At 49.6% G+C, this 20,206-nt stretch overlaps 1 protein-coding gene across 1 annotated transcript in view; it reads right to left on the bottom strand.

Moving 5' to 3' along the window:
- DISC1 (DISC1 scaffold protein) overlaps positions 1–20,206 on the bottom strand; it is a 274,150-nt gene that overhangs the window by 7,032 nt on the left and 246,912 nt on the right. Inside the window, exon 10 of the mRNA XM_054576751.1 lies at positions 4,861–4,978. Within this exon, the coding sequence (XP_054432726.1) occupies positions 4,861–4,978 (118 nt within the window). The remainder of the gene's footprint in view (positions 1–4,860; positions 4,979–20,206) is intronic.

The raw sequence follows: 20,206 nt of genomic DNA, 5'->3' as shown, positions 1-20,206 counted from the left end.
CATCCAAGAGCCGACTGTGCCACAGAAACCTCTGCAGCTGAGTATAACGTTCCCTGCAACAGATATGCCACCAGAGACCTGAGGCATCTTAGAAAAATGGCACATTAATTACAATATGGCACAAGGACTGACATGCCAACATCTTCACAACACCTTTGGAACCCAAGACCATCCTCCACCACCACAGGGCAGACGCCACGCGTATTAAGCAAGTGTGCAACTTCTTGATATTAAGTTGCACAAACTGTGTTCGTAACTAGTAAAGGGATAAGACAGCAAAACACGTGTCACGGGAATCGCCCAGGAATAGAACCATAAGGCAACGGTGTCATTTAGGGCGGCCGTTTGCAAAAGATCCTCAAAGTCTTTCAAAGGGGTCTTTTGCCTATACATAAAAACAACCGAGTGTTGTACTTTCAGTTGGGTGGGCAAGAGATCGTTTTAGCAGGTGAGCCTAACGGAGGTCTTCAGATCACCTGAGATTGTTTGATTCAAAGAGAAACAACAGTGCGTCCTTCAAAGCTGCTTCCCATTGGCTAAACTGCTCCTTCACATCGGTAATGAATCCTCGGCAACCACGGGGGCCGCCAGTGCTGGGATATTTACCTCCACGGAAAGGTGAGGGCCACAGCTGCTCAAGAGCAAAGGGGGAAGCCTGCCCCACCAGGCCGCTGCTGCATGGATTTGGTGCTTGTACAGGGCACCCTCTGCGGTGCCCGCCTGGTGCCAAGACCGCATGTGCGCCCCCTCACCCAGGCTCCCTCTTCTCCGCCACTCCCTTTGGTGGGAGCCAAGCCAAAGGGCCGCAGCCACCAGACCTGCCTCAGCCCAGCACACACGGTGCCTTCAACGGCAGCCTCCTGGGGTCTCAGTTTTCTGATCTATAAACTTCGAAAGTGGAGGTCCAGGATCCTCGTGGTTCTTCTTCCAGCCTTAGCTCTAGAAGCTGAAAACGCTCCCCAGGAAACAGAGCAACTGCCCCAGGCTGGTACCTTTGTCCGGTCAAGCTACGCATTGGAATGCCAAACCAAACGCGGGTGCTTCGGGGGCACAATGCCAGTACAAGCTCGCGGAGGTACTCCGAGTGCTGGCGAGCCAGCCAGCGCCACCAAAACGGATCGGTTGGCTGCCGCGCATTCCAAACAAGCAGAGAGAACAGAGCTTCAGGAGCGTCTCCGGGACGTGGCCGTAAATGCGGCCGCAGACAGAGGCAGGGTGTCCCTCTCTCCTCTACGACTCAAAGGCAGGCAGAACTGCCCTGAGAGCCTTGAGATATTCCAGAAGCGGCCCAATCTTAAGTGCGCTTCTTTCCTTTGACAGTGAGCTGCAGAAGTCAAAGGCAAAAAAGTGAGAAAAACCCCTGCTTACAAATCCACTGAACCTACACAGTGTCAGTCAAAGCGATGGGGACACGGAGGAACCTTCACAAACACTCAGTGTTTCCCAAAACCTAACTGCTCGTTAGGACCCCAAATGACTGAAATTGTACTAAAGACTCAGCCTCAGGCTCCCAGAAATCAGATCTGACTGTCACGCCTCCCGGTCCTGTCCTCAGACACCAGGCGTGAGTCACCTCCCTGACGCCAGCTCCTCCAATTAACGGTGCCGACTCTCACTCGCCGCCGCGGTAGCTGACGGGCTGGTGCTGGTCCTTGGCCAGGCTGCGTGTAACTTAGTGAGCCGGCCAGGGTGACGAAGAGACACGGCCTTCTCCACTCCTCAGATCTGTCTTCTTCCTGAGACCTGGACACTCCCAGCAGACTGCCTGCAGCCCCCATATGAAGTCAGGGTCTGTGTGGAGACCGCCCCCCACACACACTGCCGACTCCCTGCCCCGCTCTGTGGATGCCACGCGGACGAAGCTTTCTCACACACACAGCCTGTGCAGAAGCAGCAAAAGGGGCATCTTAGCACCCCAGGCTGGAATCCTCTGGACATGGACATCCATGTGGACTTGCACTGATCACGTTCATGCCACATCATATGCCCTGGAGGATCTGACAGAGCGCTTAATAGAATCAAAGAGAAATACTGCCCTCACTGTGCAGTTATTTCTTGTTGATGGCAAGCGTTTCTTTCAAGCGCACTCAGCTTTGTATCTCTGGTCCAGAACGGAAACAAGAACCCGATGCAGGTTGGTGGCGCGTTTCAGCAGCCTCTCTGGCTCTCTACATAGTTCTATTTGAACAAGGCCTGCCCCCGCAGACTCTATAAATACCTATCCTGAGACACCGCATTCCATTCCAATCAGAGTGCCGCGTTCTGCGAGTTCGAAGTTACCTTCCCTGTGTTTACTCTCAGTCAGTGACACAGAACAAATGTGGGCCTTCGAGAAGAGTCAGGGTTGAAATGCGCCTGTGGTGTAGATTTTATTTGAGGGGGAGGGGTTGACTTCAGTACCTAAACCAGTGCGTCCCGACCACGGTGTGACATGGCCCCAGGGTGTCCCCAGTTATCTCGGCAAGGATCGGCAAGATTCTCAAAAAACACAACTTCAATAAAATGTTTTTTATTATAGCTTCAAAGTTTTATAGTTCCTGTGTGTTCCACAGGATGGGCCTGTGCCTTTACTTGTCGGCATAGCTGTCTCCTCATGGTCCAAGTAGGGCCAAGGGCTTGTTGCTGCAAGATTCTGTCCCTGGTTAGAAATGACCTTGGACCAGCCACATCATTTCTAAGCCTCAGCTTTCTCAACGATCCAGCAGAGATAATTCCTATCTATCTACAGCAGTTTATTAGAATTAAATGGCTTTTCATATGAGCCCTTGTGTGGTTACTGATCAATTCCTTTAAGCATTTATTACAAAATAGTTGGATCGATTCACCTTGAAACCTCTTATGGGATATGGTTTGAGTCTGTGACATAAACGTGAGGACGGTGAGGCAAGTGGCCTGTCGTGTAGATTTTATTTCAGGGGGAGGGGGTGACTTCAGTACCTAAACCAGTGTGTCCCAATCCCAGCCTGGCATGGCCCCAGGATGTCCCCAGTTATCTCAGCAAGGATCGGCAAAGTTCTCGAAAGACACGACTTCAATAAAATACTTTTTATAGCTTCAAAGTTTTATAGTTACTTGTGTTCCACAGAATTATTGTTGTCTACCTAAAACCAGGCACTTACCACGTGCAAGAACTGTGTTAAACATCCTCTCTGAACATAGCCTCAGCTGGCCCCCATGAAAGCCTCGGAGGTGCGCGATGTAACAGAGGAGGAAGCTGATGAACAAAGAGGCTATGAGCTGCCTGTGACCCTCCCACACCTGAATCTGATTGGACTGGCTGTGGGAAAACTAAAAGGGACTTGTTGACACACAGTTCTGTCCCCTCTCAGACTTCTCCCCTGCCACCCACCCCGATTAAGGAGAAAATCTAATGCCTTGGGATCAAACTAACCTTCTAGAAAATTTCTAAACGAGAGACCGACACAGGCCCTGGCCGCGGGTCTCAGAGCTGCCACCTGCCTCCATCTCCAGCCTGGGGGGCGTCCCACTGAGCCAAGTCCCCACCAGGAAGGCCCCTACCCACACTGGTCTTCTGCATGTGCCGCTCCCAGGGGCACCGCCGGACAGTCACTTGTCCCACCTGCTGGGGGCCAGGCCGCCTTGTGAGTGCTCCAATCTGTGCGTTCCATGAACGTGGCATAAACAAAAATGCAAAGTAAGAATTCTTCTCCTGCTTCTTGGCTGCCTTCCCAATAGCTTAAATACTAGTTGTCTTAAGTGGTAGGAAATTATGAAGGACAGAATGTCTACGTATAAAATCTACCTTGAACAATGTGAAAATAAAAGCTGATTAAGTTGAAGGAATTTCCTGCTGAGTTTAATAACCAAGGTCAAAGATTTAAGGGTATAATGAGGAAGGAAACAGTGTTGCATCCATCATTAAAATGTGGTTCTGAATACTTACGAATAAGATTAATCCTGGCATCAAAGGCTACTTACGCGCGCGCACGCACACGCACGCTCGCTCTCTCTCTCTGTTTCTCTCTCTCTCGATAAAGTGTAAGAACTGGAATTCCGAAGAGTAAGATAGCAATGAGAAGCAAAGACCAAAATAGCTACATTCCCCACAAATGCATCCCATAAAAGGCCTGCTATTGAATAGGATCAATGAAGAGAGGAGTGTTTTTATTTGCAGTGTCAATTTGTGGTTAAATAAATAACTGAAAAGATCCAGGATGCGGCTGCATAACCCTCTGCCCATCTGCGCTCCCTCCGTCTGCCCTCAGAGAGAATGGCCAGCGAGAGAATGGCAGCACCCGCAGATGCACACGGGACACAGGGCATCACGCGGATGCACGCCTAAGCCAGTGTGTCCTCACGCCTTCTTGCTCACCGGCAGCTGACTCTGAGGGAGGTATCCGCTGGTATGAACACTGCGCCCTGTGCAAGAAGAAACTGCACAGAAATACTCCAAAGTCCTGTTAGTTGTGACCCCCCCCCCCCGCTGCCACGTGGCAGGCTTCTATGGGAAAGAAAACCAAACATGCATTTGGGTTTCTGGGTAATAAAAAAGCCCCCTAGAAAACAGAGCTAGTCAGACTCATAGCCATCTGAGCCCCACAAACCCAGCCTCACACCCTGGAAACCACAGTCTGTTTTGGTCTCACTGTGAGCGTGTCTAAACGTCACAGCTGATTTTTAGTGGTCAGGTTTAATAATCAAAAATGCTGAATTACCAAAAACGAGAGAGAAATCATTGCGTACTGTATAATCGCAGTGATCCGAGGTGTGCTGACCTAGAAATACCAGCAGTATCGATCTGCTTCCCCGTGCTGAGGCACGGGACCACTGCGGACTTTTTTAAGACTTGCTGTTACAAAGAACCTGGCAGGCGCTGAGCCTGCGAGACAGAAAGGATATGAATGAGATCTTCGTCATGGCTCTGGATCGCCACGTGAAGCTGATCTTCCAAGCAGAGTAACTTCTTGCCTATGGCTTCACATTTTTCTCCGAGTTCTGCAGAAAGGATGTATGATTCCTGGCCAGAGGAGGGAAAAAAAGACAACTCGTAAGTTGTAGATTTTTTCGGGGCCACGAACACGTCTGCAGTTCACCCAGCGGCCCCCGAAGGTAAGGTGCCCCCACTGCGCTCTCTCAGGCCCTGCGCCCCGCCCTGACAGGACCGAACAGAACCTCTGTCTTCCCAGCAGGTCGTTCTTAAGAAGACACGAGCCGATTTCAGATGATTACCGAACGATGCGCTGCGTCTACCTGGCTCCACAGGGTACTCCCCGCCCCGCCCCCCGTGGCCATGCAAAAGTGCTATTTCCTGCATGGCGGTTCCTCAGGTGGATTTATCTGAGGGGAAGCCTGAGCCTCCCGGCGACAGCCACAGGCAAACGGACAACATAACAGGAATTCTAACCAAAGGGGAGCTGAGACGTGTCAGGGGGGCCGACTGCGGGGAACTAGGCCGCCTGTAAGAACAAAGAGACGTTCTGTAAGGGGACAGGAATGTGCGAGGCCACTGCGCATCTGTTTATATGCTGGTCACAGTCCCTGAAAGCTAGAATATTAAGGAAACTTTAATATATATAGCCACTGATACACAGTGTTATAAATAACATGCTATAGATAGGTGTTATGTATAATATATGTATTTTATATATAGCCACTGTATATATGGGCATTAATTTTCTCTCCTTCCCTGGAGCCCCGCGATAAAAGCCAGGATGATAAATGCCAAGCCCCCTAAGAGCGGGCACAATGACATCCTGCTCGCTGCCGGGTTACGAGCTCCTGAAACAATGGGAGACACGGGGCAGTCACGCGGTATTCACTGGTCCCAAGAATGAAGAGCCACGCCCTGGAGCTCCCTGCAGGGGCCAGGCAAGCCCCTGCTCTACTAGGTCAGGCTCCTGCGTGAAGCCGCCCCAAGCAGAGTCTGCTCCACGGCCTGGTGCCGGCCCACGCACATCGGCCGTGTCCCCTCCACTCTCTTGAAGGCAGCCTAGCCCTGCCCGCTGGGGGCCGAGCCCTCGCCTCCCACGCCTCTGGCTCCCAACCTCTCCTGCAAGGCCCCTACGTGGCGTCTCTGCCGCGCAGCCGGCAACTCTGACCTGGGCCGGGCTCCCACAGTCCCTCAGTGACCGAAAGCTCCCCATGGGCAGGACCGAGGGTCATTCACTCATTTCCCCAGGGCCGCGAGGGTAGGGCCCGGCACAGAGGGGACTGCTGATGTTGAAAAGAAAAGAATCGACAAGATCAAGAAAATGAGGAAAGAACATAGGGCCTCTCAGAATAAACGGAACGAAAGAAAGCGCCTTATGCTTAGTGAGGTAAGGCAGGCAGAGAAAGACATGGCATATGATGTCAATTACATGTGAAATCTAAAAAAGCTGAACCTGCAGAATCAGAGAGCAAGGTCACCAGGGGCTCAGGAGGGGGCGGGGGTGTCATTAAAGGGCACAAACGTGCACCTAGAAGATGGGTAGGTTCTGGACATCGGATGCACAGCATAGCGATTACAATCAACAAGACTACACCATGCACTTCAAAACGCTGAGACACTGGGTGTTGAATGTTCTCAACCCACAGAAAAGAAATAAGTACATGATAGAGGTGTTAGCTACAGTAGTAATTATATTGCAGTATATAAATGGATCAAATCAACATGCTGTGCACCTTAAATTTATACAATGTTGTATGCCATGATCTCTCAAGAAAAAATACGAGTAAATAAATAAGCAGCAAAAAGTAAGCTCAGAATTTAAACTTAACCAAATGCAAAAGTAGAATTTTCCCAACTAATAGTAGGGTCTTAGAAGGTACACGAAAAAGAATTTTGCATAAGGAAAGTAATTGAGATGTATATTCAAATTATACCACAGAGTTACTACAAAAGCTATAATCGCTACCCAACAGTTACAACAAAATGCCCAGGTGTGGTGATATTTACTGTCGAAAACTCCTTTGAGATCATGAGTTATATAATATTATAATTAAGAGTCTATGAATAACCATTAGATCCAGATATATAATATAACATTCACTCCAGTAACTCCGGAATGCTTTCAAGTTTATATCCAAATGGCCCACCCTATTAGAATAAAACAGTGCTAATGGGAACTGTGCGTAAATATTGTAAATACTGGAGACGTCTCATATACTGCAAGTAATGTATATACAAAAGAAAAGAAACCTCATGACAACATACAATTTTGGGGACAGAGGGACAGAATAAACAAGTAGCCATGGGAAGCACACATGAAGGTCTGCTCTTCACTGGCCACAGCAGCGACGGTGAGAAGGCAGCACGCACCTAAAACTCACACATGCATGTATATTTCACTGACCCGAGAAGTAATCACTTTATCCTTCAAAGCCGTGGCACGACAGGGCAGACAAGTTGCACAGCGGCCGAGGCAGTGCGCGAGGGGCAGTGCCACGGTCGTGCTCGGGAGACAGGAGACACTCAAAGAAAGGACATCTGGAGGAAATCCATGGACGCAACAAAACCGCAAGTCACACACGAAGGAGAAGACACAGGACTAGTGGGAAAACACGTAAGACTGATCACACACGTCAAGGCAGAAAACACAGGGAATCAGCGCAGGGCCCGGAGTTCAGAACCCTCTTAAACGGAATCCAATGACTCGTTCCTCATTTCAAGGCTAAAACAACGTAAATTGAAACTGAATGAAATCATTCAAACTACGGCTTTACATTCCTCCCCAAACATATAATCCCTGCCTATTTTTCTTTTAAAATTATGTACAGATTGTGTGAGTTTAAAAAGCAATTTCAGAGTATGTGGTCTGAATTTTAAACTTTAAATTGTTTATATCCTATGATCCAATAATTCCATTTCCTGGAATTGCTCAAAAATAAAATGTATATGTTTAAATTTATATAATTTCTATTTAGCTTTTAAGTATGAAAAAAATGTTTATCATATACATTAAATGAAAATATAATATTTTAATAGTACAAAAGTGATTATATTAAAAGTATTAGAAACAGGAAAGAACTTAAATGTCCAACAATAAAGAAAATGGTTGAAATAAATCCTGTATATTTGATTCATATTTAGCCATAACAGTCATTTTTTATCCCCACCTGAGGACATTTTTGCATTGCTTTCACCGAGAAAGGAAGAGAGGAGAGAGAGAAACATCAATCTATTGCCTGTGCTCTGACCAGGGACCCAGCTTGCACCATGCGCATGTGGCCTGACTGGGAATCGAACCTGCAACCTTTTGGTGTACAGGATGACACTCCAACAAACTGAGCCACACTGGCCAGGCCCTTTAAAATAATTTTTAATATGAGATTATTTAATGATGAGGAAATGCTCAAACAGGCAAAGCACTAAAATATGAACAATTGTTATTTTGAGGGGCAGTAGTATAGCAAATTTTTATTTTTTTCTCTACACTTCGTTGTATTTTCCACATCTTTAAAACATAATAAAGAAAATAAGTTAGTAAAACAGTAATTCAAATCATAATGAGAAAGTATGGAAAAAATAACCTGAAATTTTTTAAAAACCATATTAAAGATTAAAAAGACACAGAGGTCCAAGGAAGCCCACCCCGAGGGCTCACGGTCCCACGGCCAGAGGCCAAGCGTCCGACCGGCTCGCTCCCGGGCCGTCTCTCTAACTTGGAGGATGTCTCCAGCCGCCTGCATGAACTGCTGCTTGCTGGCCTGGCCCGTTCTGCCCCTGAGTGAGAGCATCCCGAGGCCGACCAGGTGAGCGTTACCTGAGGAGCTCCTGGCTTTACCAAACGGCTCTCTCTTGGAATACTGGGAATAGATTTAGCGTATAACCTAAACTTAGAGGTGACAGCTGAAGAGAGGGCAGACTTAACCTATTTCTGTCCACCCAATGAAAAACTGCGCTGTCCTCAGAGGACAGGGCGGGACCGGGTCAGGGTTACAAGCCGGACAGAGCGGCAGGGGTCCTGCCTGTTACCCTGAATCTTGAAGCGTGAGGCAAAACTTCCCTCTCCACCTCCTCGTTGGGCCCAGGTATGGCCGAGGGTACGTGTGGCCTTCGTAGACCTTGCCTCTCTGCCATCAAGAGACTGTTTGTCACTTCTCTCCCTTGAACCTGGGTGTGCCTTTGAGGGCCCTTCAATAAATGGAACCCAGTAAAAATGACAAGCCTGACTTCCAGAGCCAAATCATACTAAGTGACGTATCTTCTCAGATTGCTTTCCCTGCAACCTGGCCTCCATGTTGTGAGGAAGCTCAAGCCACGTGGACAGGCGGTGTGTGGGTGTCTGGTGGAGAAGCCAGTGAAGGCCCCAGGCAGGAGCCAGCCACGGGAGGTCCGGAGCCTTCGGCAGACTCCAGGCTCCACCGTCAAGCTCTCCGGCTAACCCCCAGACATTGCAGGATAGAGGCAGCCTCCCCCCAGGCCCCCCCAAACCCCCTACCCACAGGCCCACGCGCACAAGTGCGTGCTTTAAAGTGTGTTGGGGGTGATCTGTGGTTCAGCCATCGCAGCTAAAAGACCTGGACGCTCACTAAAGTGCTGATGCCCGGGTTTGTCTCGGGGCCAGGCTGGGAAGTGTAAAATAGAGATGTCAATGAGCAGCCACTGACGCGGGTCCCTGGTCCTCAAATCCCTGGCACCTGGTGGAACGTGCAGGCTATTAAACAGTGCGGACGCACGTTCTGAGCAATGCATTCGCTTGCAATGGGACCAGCAGGGCGTCACCTCCTTCTAGCGTTGGAAGCAAGGGCTCATTCTACAGTGGCTACGTGGCACGGCGAGGTCACCCATCACGAGGGGCAGAGGTAAGAGACAAGGGGATTCCTGTCTCGGGATCCCGTGGCCATCTTGGGGCACCCCCCCGGCACAGGAGGAAGGGCACAATCACTGCACAATAAGTGGTTACGCCGTCCCAGGAGCGCGAGTGTGCAAACGCTCCAGCCACACACAGGGTGCACCCGGCATGCTCCGCTACCACTGGGTTCTCTCTCGCTTGGAGAAGACCTTTCTCAAGTGTGTCCTTTTAAGCCGATGGGTTTTAGGTTTGACTCTGCAGATATCCCCAGCCTGTACTGCCAACTCTGTCCCAGGTTCTAATTGTATCCATTTTATTTGTCTAAGACTTGGTAGAAAGTGAAAAACAAGCCAAGGAAATAGGAACTATTAAAAAGGTTTTGTTTGCTTGTTTATCTTTTTAAAAAAAAAGAAACTTCTTTTCCAAGTTGTCTTTCAATAAAGCACAGGCATTTCTGTTTGCGCCAAAATAGTGAACTGAAGTCAGGTGCACGATTCAGGGGCCCCAGTTTGGGGTTCACTGCATGAGAAGGGGAGCCCCTGGTCTTGACACACCCTGCTTCCCAGGGCATCAAAGGCAATCATTTACCAAATGCCACCTCAGTCGGGGCCACTAAGAACGTCAGATGGCCTTCCCTAAGGATCTCCATACCTAGAAGCAGAGAGCGTTGGAGCTGGCAGAGCTTAGGCACCCCTTTAGCTCGATTCCTCCTTTTATACACACAGCACCTCAGAGTCCTGTGACTTGCTGGAGGTCACGCAATGAGAAAGGGGCAGGTTGGTGTCTAAGATGCCTATGTCCCCTCATCTGGCCTGTTCCTTCCCTCTGGGTCGGGGGGAAACAGAGAGGGATCTTTGCTGAGCTGGCCCAGGGCAGAGTAGGGGAACTGCAAATGGGGAACAAATAAATCAGAGAGTCGCACGCCCGAAGCTGCCGCCTCTCTTCCCTCCCCCGTGGGAAACGCGGGAAGTTGGCTCTAAGTCCTGAAGGGCGGGGCCTCCCTTGGGGGAGGGGCTCCCTCCCGGACTCAGATTCGGATCCGCTGGAGGGGGTGACATCAACAGGACAACCAGGGATGTGTGATGAGCTGGGACCTTCTTTGGTCCACATGTCCCTAAAACAGAGGCTGGACGGAGAGGAAGAGGTGAGCCAGGGAAGGACAGCGTGATTTCTGCTTTCTGAACGAGAACACGAGAGTCGTGACGTTCCCAATGCACGTTCTCTACACCGTGACCAGTGGCTCTTCAGGCTCTGGGCACCTCTCTGTGGGAAATCTGGAACATTCGCTTCCATTTATATTATTAAATTAAATGTGGCCCCCCCAATTTTTTTTAAAAAAACAACCCTGCATGACTGATACTTGATAATTATCATATCTTCCACGACAAAGTCACTGGCATTCCTGGCTAAGATGGAGTTTTGTAGGATTTGCATTTCTGAATGGATAAAGTACAGGTTGTTCAACATTTCAAAGCGTCTTTGAAAACTCTCCAGTAATTTGTCCCATTGGGCAGTCTTTTCAGCAATTCAAATGATTTTTCTTTCTTTCCATCCCCCCATCCCCCCGCCACATTAAACACAGCTACTTTCCATGTGTGTCTGAATGAAAGACGCTCCTCCAGGTAAATGGCCTCATTACTGTGCCTCTTCCCTGCTCTGCCTGGTGAACCCCTCATCTCTCTCCACAACCCTGCAGATTCACTTCTTCCCAGGATGCTCAGGTCCCTGGGCCTCCTGCCTCTTGTCACCTCCAGGTTAAGGCTATTCCCGCAGCCCCAGGTGCTCTCCAGCCCAGCACTTCCTCAGGGGGCCCCTCCCTGCCTGTCCCCCCACCACACAGTAGCAGAATGGTACCCTGCTGCTGCTGCAGCTCCGGGCGCCAGCACTCTGTCTAGCTCTTAAGAAGGACTCAGTAATTTGTTGAAACAACAAATGGAGACTCTTCTTTTCCACCAGGTCTTGAGGAAGCTGCACCCTTTCTCAGACTGCATCTCCACGGCACCCTCCCGCCGGAGTACAGAGAGCCAGGCAGGAGGTGATGTCCCCTTGCCTTCGATGCAGCCAAGGATGGCTTTGCCTGCGGTAATTCATTCCCCTGCCGTGTGCTGGCCACAGCGCTTCCATACACACGTGCCCTTTATCAGTCTCAGAAAAACCCCAGTATCTTCCCTCCTTTCCCTCCTGTCCCTCCATGCGGGTATCATACGGTAGCGCCAGCTCAGCCTGCAGCATTTCAAATATAATTTGCTTAACTCCGCTCATGATCAAAACCTGTAGGCTTGGATGTTTGGGCAGAAATTCCCAGCTGTGTTGAATTAGAGCTAATGTCAAATTTCTGTCCTACTCACCAGACTCGAGAAGCTTGATTTAAAACAGAAAACGGGATTTCCTTTGTTGCGCAGGATTTTCCCATTAAAATGACTTTCTAAAAACATTTATCTGTAAAAGTTTATACTCAGATCCAAAAACGCATTCAGTTGCTGGCCTGAACAGAGATCCCTAAACCTCACACACTGGTGAAAGCAGTCACAAACTCTGTGGCTGGCGCCCCCAAGGACTTTTTACTTAGTGACATTTCTCATAAATAAGGCCTTGCCTATGGAATTTGGAAAATAATCAACATTTCAAGTTTTAAACCTAGAGCTCCTATTCAAAGGGTAGGAAATAATATAATAAAAATAATTGTCTTGCTAAAAGCAAGTATCTGGTAGCGGTATTATCTCATTAGGCTGGATCTAGAGTGATGGGAAAATGATATTAATTATTTTTATTCTGAGTAGAAAACACATGTGGAATGGGAAACGTTAGGTCAACTCTAGGTAGGCAGTTGCTGCTGTTGCTGCCAGCTTAGCTTAGGAAAGGCTTCCACGCCTCACGGCGCCTGCGTTTCTGAAATGGTATTCCCCAGGGGTAACCTGACACAGATCTGAGCAGGTGGGCTGTAGCCTGGGTTGAGTCACTGAATCAAGGATATTTAAGTAGTTGAGTTTTTCAAATGCTGTCAGAAGTATCTCTAAGGGGAGGAGGATGTCGTATGATGTCTGAAATGGTGTCAGGTAATAAAACAGAGAAACCTCATAACCGAGGACGCGTTCCTGGCTGTGATTTGAAATTGCTCTGGCAAACAACGAGTACGGCCTCTGAGGTCTGTTTTTCCTGTGGGAAACGCATCAGCCCTGTGTTGCACTATAAAGTTACCACTTACTTAGGCCCCTGCTGGGGCTGGGCATGCGGGGCAAGGAGCCCCATCGGGGAGAGCCTACTCTGCGCTCTCTCACGCAGGTCCCCGTTTTCCTTGGCCACATAATGAGGCATTGGAAACATTCCCTACCCACGCAACATCGCCGCCTACGTAACAAAGAAAAGACAGGTGACAGACCAGTTTTTCCCCTATGGTTGTCAAGCCGTCTACATTTAGGAATTGCTGAGCCATAAGCAGTGTTTAAGTTTAAAAAAGTATGTCAAAATGCCTGCACTGCCAACATGCAGTGCTTACAAACCAAAGGCGCACCTTGAACTCGTGGTGTTTGCTCCATTGAGGAGACTCATTCCCTCACCTACAGCTTCAGGTAAACCAGATGTAACTGCCACCACCCACGAGCATAGCTGATGCATTAAATAAAGCATTAACTTAGTTCGGTATTCAAATCAAGCCTTATATATGTTCCTTTGGGCTGTTTTCCAAAGTATTTGCTCGGCAAATACATTCCAGAAATGCTACATGGTTTTCTTTTACTGTCCACATAAAGAATATTTACCTCAAAGTCCTGTCCCTACCACAAAGAATATCTTTCACATCTATTTGAAGTAGATTTTATAAGTGTTTGTCTTTCCGCATAAACTCTGAACTCCACAAGTCATGTGTAAATGCCAAGCAGAGAGGCACAAATTAAGACACTAAAGGTCCATCGTTATTACTCCACATAATGCAAGTATTTATCCAAATATCCTAATTGCAGGGCTGCACCCTGAGTAAGTGGCAGTTCTTTTAAAAGCATCCAGATGTCATACACTGTAAGGAAAGCATCTGAACTATTTAGCCGTCTTTATGTCAGAGCGAGCAGCGAACTGTCCTCAAGCACCGTATTTTGCCCTGTATAATGCGCACCCCCGTCCCGTTTCAGTGCCGCCCATGTATAATGCGCATCTTTATTTTTCCCACAAAAATTTGGGCAAAAAAAGTATACTTTATACACAGCGAAATATGGTATCTGCGTGCTTGTTATGGAGGAGGGGCTGATGAGTTCTAAACAGAAACAATGAACAGAATCAGAAAGAACTGACGAAAGGAGAAACTGCCTGATAATCCACATACGTTCGCTGGCCTGCAGTGTCCAGCTGTATTTTATACCACAGATCACTCAGGAGAAGCTGGGCTGCTTTCCTCTGAGCACACTCCAGTTGCAGAGCAGAGCTGGACGAGGCCACGCTCGGTTCGAACCTTTCCTAGAGGGAAAGTGTATTTGTAAGTGATATTCACGCATCAGCACGTGCCTGTATCACTTCTATTTCGCACAGGATTCAGACGCCAGGGATGGTGACATCAATCCGTAAGACCCTTTCGTATAAGAAAGTGGAAACAGAGCTTCGTTGGGGGTTCCATTTAGGGGGAAACGTGTCCTGCCCGCTGCTGCTAGAAACTACTGAACTATGAGCAGAACAGAATCAAATGCCGATTTTCATCTCTGTTCGTTTTAGATTGAATTTTTTAAATTTCTAAATGTTTTCTGTAACAGATGCCACTGTGAGGCTCCCAGGATTACTGTTGTCAAATGCCACCATTTGCCCCTGCCTCTGGCTGTGGCCCTTTGCAAGGCGCACCTGGTTTGCTCTCTACATGGGAGCGGGAGCTCACAGAACCCCAGCCCACGCCTCCCACCCGCGCACAGCCAAACTGGCAGGACGTTCCTGCCTCAACTACCCTGGCCCCCGGGAGGGGAGGAAGTCGGATGCAACCTGCATAGGACAAGGAGGTAGAGTGTGGTTCATTTCCCAGAACCATCCCAGCAACTCGAAGGAAACTGCCCCATATTCACTGGCTGAGCCTCCAATGTTACCAGTGCCGTGAGCGAGCCCTCGCCTGCACGCGGGGACCATCCTCACAGTCCAGCCGTGAATGACAGGGAGTTTCCAAGATGAAAGCGTCTCCCAGAGCCCAGGTTGTTTTCCTAAGCAGCACTGGATTATTTTTAATTAGTACAAGACCTGCCACAGTTAAGCCCTGGAGCACAGAAAGTCATTCCAGCATTTTCCAAAAGGAGGCAGATCAGGGGAGCGTGCTCCCTTCCCGTGGGCAGGTGAGGGAGGACGACAGACTGACCTTAATTAACTCAGGGAACCGGCAGGAGCCAGGGAACTAAGCCGGTGAAGCCCCTTCCCCACCCCCAGGCTGTCCTGTGGCCCTGCTCCCAAACACAGGGACAAAGGCCAGGCCGGGCCAACGCAACGGAGAGCACTTCTGTTCCTACCGGATGAGTGCTGTTTGTTTCTAAGCCTACTTGTGCCAGTTGTACTGAAAATCCTAATTACAAAATTTAAATATATGTAAAGCAATAAACTGTCAGTGTGAAAAGAGTGTTCTTGTCTCCACATAAACCAAGCCCAAAACCTTGGAAAAACTCAATATTTAAGAGAAGGAGAGCCCTGGCCACGTGGCTCAGTGGGTTGGAGCATTGTCCCACACACCAAACAGTTGCGGGTCGATTCCTGATCAGGGCACAGGCCTAGGTTTCGGGTTCGATCCCTGGTCAAGGTGCGCACAAAAGGCAACCGAGGGATGTTTCTCTCCCACATCGACGTTTCTCTCCACCTCCTTCTCTCCCTTCCTCTCTCTAAAGTCCTTTTAAAAAAGAGGGTGAAGAGTGAAAAAGGAGACTGAGGATTGCTTTGCAAATGCTCTTGAAATGTCCAGTCCTCCTTCAAGTAACCCAAACTGGAAACCGTGGAAGAGGCATCGCTGCCAAGGTTCGTGCAGAAGGTCCTGGGACAAGCCAGGCAGCAGGCCTCTGCAGACAGAGCCTCAGTCCCACAGCCGTGACTAGTGGGCGACTGGGTGTCTTCAGTGTTAAACAGGCTTAAAATGCACTTGTATCATTTTCTATGACTCTCTGACTTTTTCATTAATCAACCAATGACCATCCTGGGTGCATCCTGGTTGCTTTTGCTGGTCTACTCTTGGGTTTGAAATCCAGCTGCGTGTGCCACAAAATTCTAAATCCTCGCGAAGGTCAACTTCTCTTCACGCCCTGGCCCTCGGCTTTCTCCCGGGAGGCATTAGATAGACGCTCCACGTGTAGTCTCACAAACGCTCACACCACATAGCTCAGGACCTGCTTTGTTGATTGATCAAATGATTTTTAGAGAGAGAAACATCGATTTGTGGTTTCACGTGCCCATGCACTCATTGGTTAATTCCTGAATGTGCCCTGACCAGGGACAGAACCTGCAACCTTGCCGCGGGACGACGCTCCAACCCACTGAGCTACCCGGCCAGGGCAGGGCCCGCTCTTTTCACCGTGTTCCAGTGGCAAGGGAACTGCGCCCAAAGCCGGCCAGGAAGTGACAGAGAGGAGGAAGGCTCGGGTCTGCAAGTGCCCTCTGACCACCAGAGACAGCTCTGGAATTAGAAATTAGGTTAGGGTGCTGAGCACACACACGCCTTTGCCACAGAAGCCTTTTTCCAGCTTTCTTGTTGCATGAAATTGGGATATAGCTGCAACAACCTGCGGAGACTCTGTGATACAGTAAAGAAAGGGACACCACCTGGCTCTGCCGTACGGCTAAGTCCTTCCATTACAGAGGCCTGCACACACTGGCTACTCAAACGCTCCAGGAGATGGCTCGGGGTGGCTGCACCTATTTTTGGCCTTTTAGCCTCTTTGGTGGCAGCAACGGGATGGGAAAGGAAGCAGCTGGGGTGACAAGTCGGGCCTCACGATGCTGTCCAGAGAACTTTGGGGGAGGGGAGCCCACTTTGTAGTAAAATAGAAAGCGCCCCAGCAGGCGGGCTGCAGACAGGAAAGAAAGAATTATGCAGCTATTACGGCCAGAACCGCGAGTACAAAAGAGCAACTTCACAGCGGAGGAAGCTGGCTCAGTGATTTCCCCGGCTCCTGTCTGGCCCCCGTGCAATTGCTGTAATGTCTACAAACAGGGCCAGCGGCGGCTGATTGCTTCCAGAGCCCAGGAAAGCTTGCAGGAGAGGCTCAATGAAACCGAAAAAGAAGACGTTCTCACGACGGAGGAGGCGCACGCTAAGGCTGGGGCTGGCGTCTTCCATAACAATGCCCAGAGCAATTCACTGTGCCTCAGTGGACCCAGCTGGAAAATGGGGGAAATGGCACAGAGCGCCTGGTGGGACCATAAACGCGGCACAAGCTTTAATTAATGACAAAGCACTTGTTCTAACGAAGCGCGAGTGAAATGCACAGAGCCACGTGGGCCAGATGAGCCCCGGGAAGGCTCTGGCAAGCCCTCTCCCTGCGGACCTCTCTAAGTCAGCAATTTTCCATGGAAGATTTGGGTTAGGAAGAAACTGACTGCCTTCAGGGCACTACACTTCAATAGAGAAACCCGTGCGGGACGGCCCAGCCCCGCGGGGAGTTCCGAAGCCGAACCGACTCAGGGCTGCACAGCAAATAGACGCGCTCGCCACAGGATAGGCACACAAGTACCCCAGACTTCAGGGACTCCCTGCAAAACCCAGGCAGGGAAACAAAATCGCCTTCCTAACAACACGCTTGGAGGTCGATTCTCTGTACCTGCGGGGGTCTCACATCCTCCGTCCATACACCAACCAGCAGCTTCCTTTATTAAACCTTTATTTTCTTAGCGGTCTTCCACTACTTCCTTGCTCACTTCTGCTTCTTAATCAAGGAAGCAAGATATATTATTTTTCAAAAAACTTAGAGACATTTGTAACTGCCAGAAAGTGGTAAGCGCGCTTTTTTAACCCTCTACTCTTTCTGTGTCACTCAGTTTCAGGCGCATTAATTTATTTAAATCTTCACGACCCCCCCCCGAGGCAGTTTTCACGACCCTCACTTGTTCAGCAGATAAGGAGATGCAGCCTGGATACAGCCTCAATGCCCTGGGCTCCTTGCATCCCATTTCACTGCCTTCTGAAAGCCCTGAGCCCAGTGCAACGGACTCAAACATCTACAGCCTTGCTTTTAAACAGGTAGGTGTCATTTTAAAGATTTTAGTTACTCATTTGAGGTTATATGCAGTAAATTTCACTCTTTTTGGTGTAAAGTTACAGATTTAGACATACGCACAACCTGGATACAGAGCAGTTCTATCACACACACCTCCCCCAGCCCCAGTTCCTGGCAACAGCCGCTCTGTCTTCTGTTCCGGTCATTTTGCGCTTTCCAGGAAATATGTGCCATGTTAACATTCCTGCCGCTCACTCACGGATTCAAAGGGTGCCTGCCTCCCGTCTGAATGTGACCCTGGAGAAGCACATGGGACAACAGGCCTTGGCACAGGTCAGGACACCTAGCAAATGCTGCAAAGCCCCCTCTGCTCTCTCCACCCAAGAAAGCAGCGAAGCCCTGCAGGACGTCCTTGGCGTTGCACTTGGTGCCACGGAGCTGGGGGCACTGAGGGAGCTCCCAGAGCTCACCAGGAGCCTCACGTGTCCTTCTATGACAAGGCTCTACTATTTATTCCCCCCGACTCTGGATTTCCCTCTCGTAGGCAAAATTAGCTCTGTTTTACTATAGCCAGATTGGCAGGTGCGAATAACCTTATGGAGGAAGAATCCTCCTCCTATATCAAGGAAAGTCGTCTGCCAGAGAGCTTGGGGGGGCAGATAGGTAAGGAAGGGATGCAGAAGAAGGACGGAACGGACAAGACTCCTGCCACGAGGTCAAGTCCGCAGAATCAGCCGTGGCCTCGGGGGGGCCGAGGCTGCAGCAGACGCCATGGCACGCCTGGCCTCGTCCCAGAGGGCCGTGCCGGCCCAGAGCCCCTGCAAGCCCCCGTGGGACAGCGGCCGGCCTTGAGCCTCAGCCCTGGGCCCGTGGTTTCATCGCCAGGGCTCCCCATCCCTCGCCTTCCTCCACTCCAGAATATTCTTTCCAGCCGGCCCACTGCAACACAGATGGCAAAGTTTCCGCGCCTCTACTGAGAGCTCCAGCGGCCAGGATTTCAGGGCGGGTCCCCTGCAGTCTGCGGTGGACAAAGGCCGAGGTCACCTGAGCTCCATTTGGAGCCTGACTCTGCAAGGCCAGCGGGACTGCAGAGTGACAACAGTCAGCTCTCTCAGAAGTCACTCAATCAAGTATGGGATCAAGTGTCCATTTTCCAAGCAGTCCAGAGGCAGGGACTGTGAGCACGGGCTGTCAGTGGGCGTCGCTCTGTGCCAGCCATGTCCTGTGACAGGTCAGAGAAGCTGGCCGGGGGGCGCACGCATGGTGCTCGTCATGGAAAAGACCCACCGAACGTCAAATGCGAGCTGTGAACGTGAGGTGACACGTTCCTCCAGCTTCCCACACTTTAATTTCCTTTTACTATTCAGGACACCTGGGAACCTGGCCCGAGAAAAGGGCTCAAAGCCTCTAGTCAGGCTACTGAAACTGGAAAAAAAATCCCTAGCTCCGCTCCCTTTCACTGAAAGGCATATTCTTAGGGTTACGGGGGAAAGTTGGCGCGGGGAGAGACCAACCTGAACGGAGAGTGAAGAGGAGGGCCCGGGAGGGGAAAGGGAGGGAGGGGAGAGGAAGGGAGAGCGGGGAGGGGAAGGGAGGACGAGGGAGGGGAGGGAGGACAAGGGAGGGGAGGGAGGGCGGGGAGGGGAGGGGAGGGCGGGGGGGGAGGGGGGGGAGGGCGGGGAGGGGAGGGGAGGGCAGGGAGGGGAGGGGAGGGCTGCCAGCTCTTCTCTGTTCGTTGAGGTCAGCCTTGGGATAAAATGTTAAATAAATCCATACATACATGTATGTAAAATTACATTTTACATATATATAATATGTAGCATCATAAGCCAAGTAAGGGTTAGGTTTTACTTTTTTAGACAAGTAAAGCAGATTACAAACACCTATTATGATCTTGTTTTGCCAAAAACAGTTAATAGGATCTATAAGTATATTTGAATGTTTGATTCTAATAAATCTAATTCTAATTATGTTGTAAGATACAGATTCTAAATATACATGACACATATAGTATAAATAATAGTTATATATGTTACATGACTCATACAGTATATGTTATACATAGTAATTATGTATTAGACTGTATATTCTAACTGTGGTCATAAAAGTAGAATAAAATAGGACTAAATAGGTCACAGTTTTTCTTTTTGCTCTTTGATATTTTAAACTCCTCCTCCAAAAATTCTACATTATTTTATCATCCTATTCAAGAGACATTAACTCTTTAAACCCTACGGTTCCGTGGGAGGCCCTCCCAGTACGGTGAGTGGGCCCCAGAGCCCGGTCAGAGGGGCGCCCCTGCGGAGGCTGCGG

The sequence above is a fragment of the Pteronotus mesoamericanus genome, unplaced genomic scaffold (assembly GCF_021234165.1).
Source record: "Pteronotus mesoamericanus isolate MK-2021 breed Mesoamerican mustached bat unplaced genomic scaffold, CSHL_Meso_final contig_347, whole genome shotgun sequence".
Taxonomy (NCBI): domain Eukaryota; kingdom Metazoa; phylum Chordata; class Mammalia; order Chiroptera; family Mormoopidae; genus Pteronotus; species Pteronotus mesoamericanus.
This window is presented reverse-complemented; position numbering and strand designations above follow the sequence as displayed.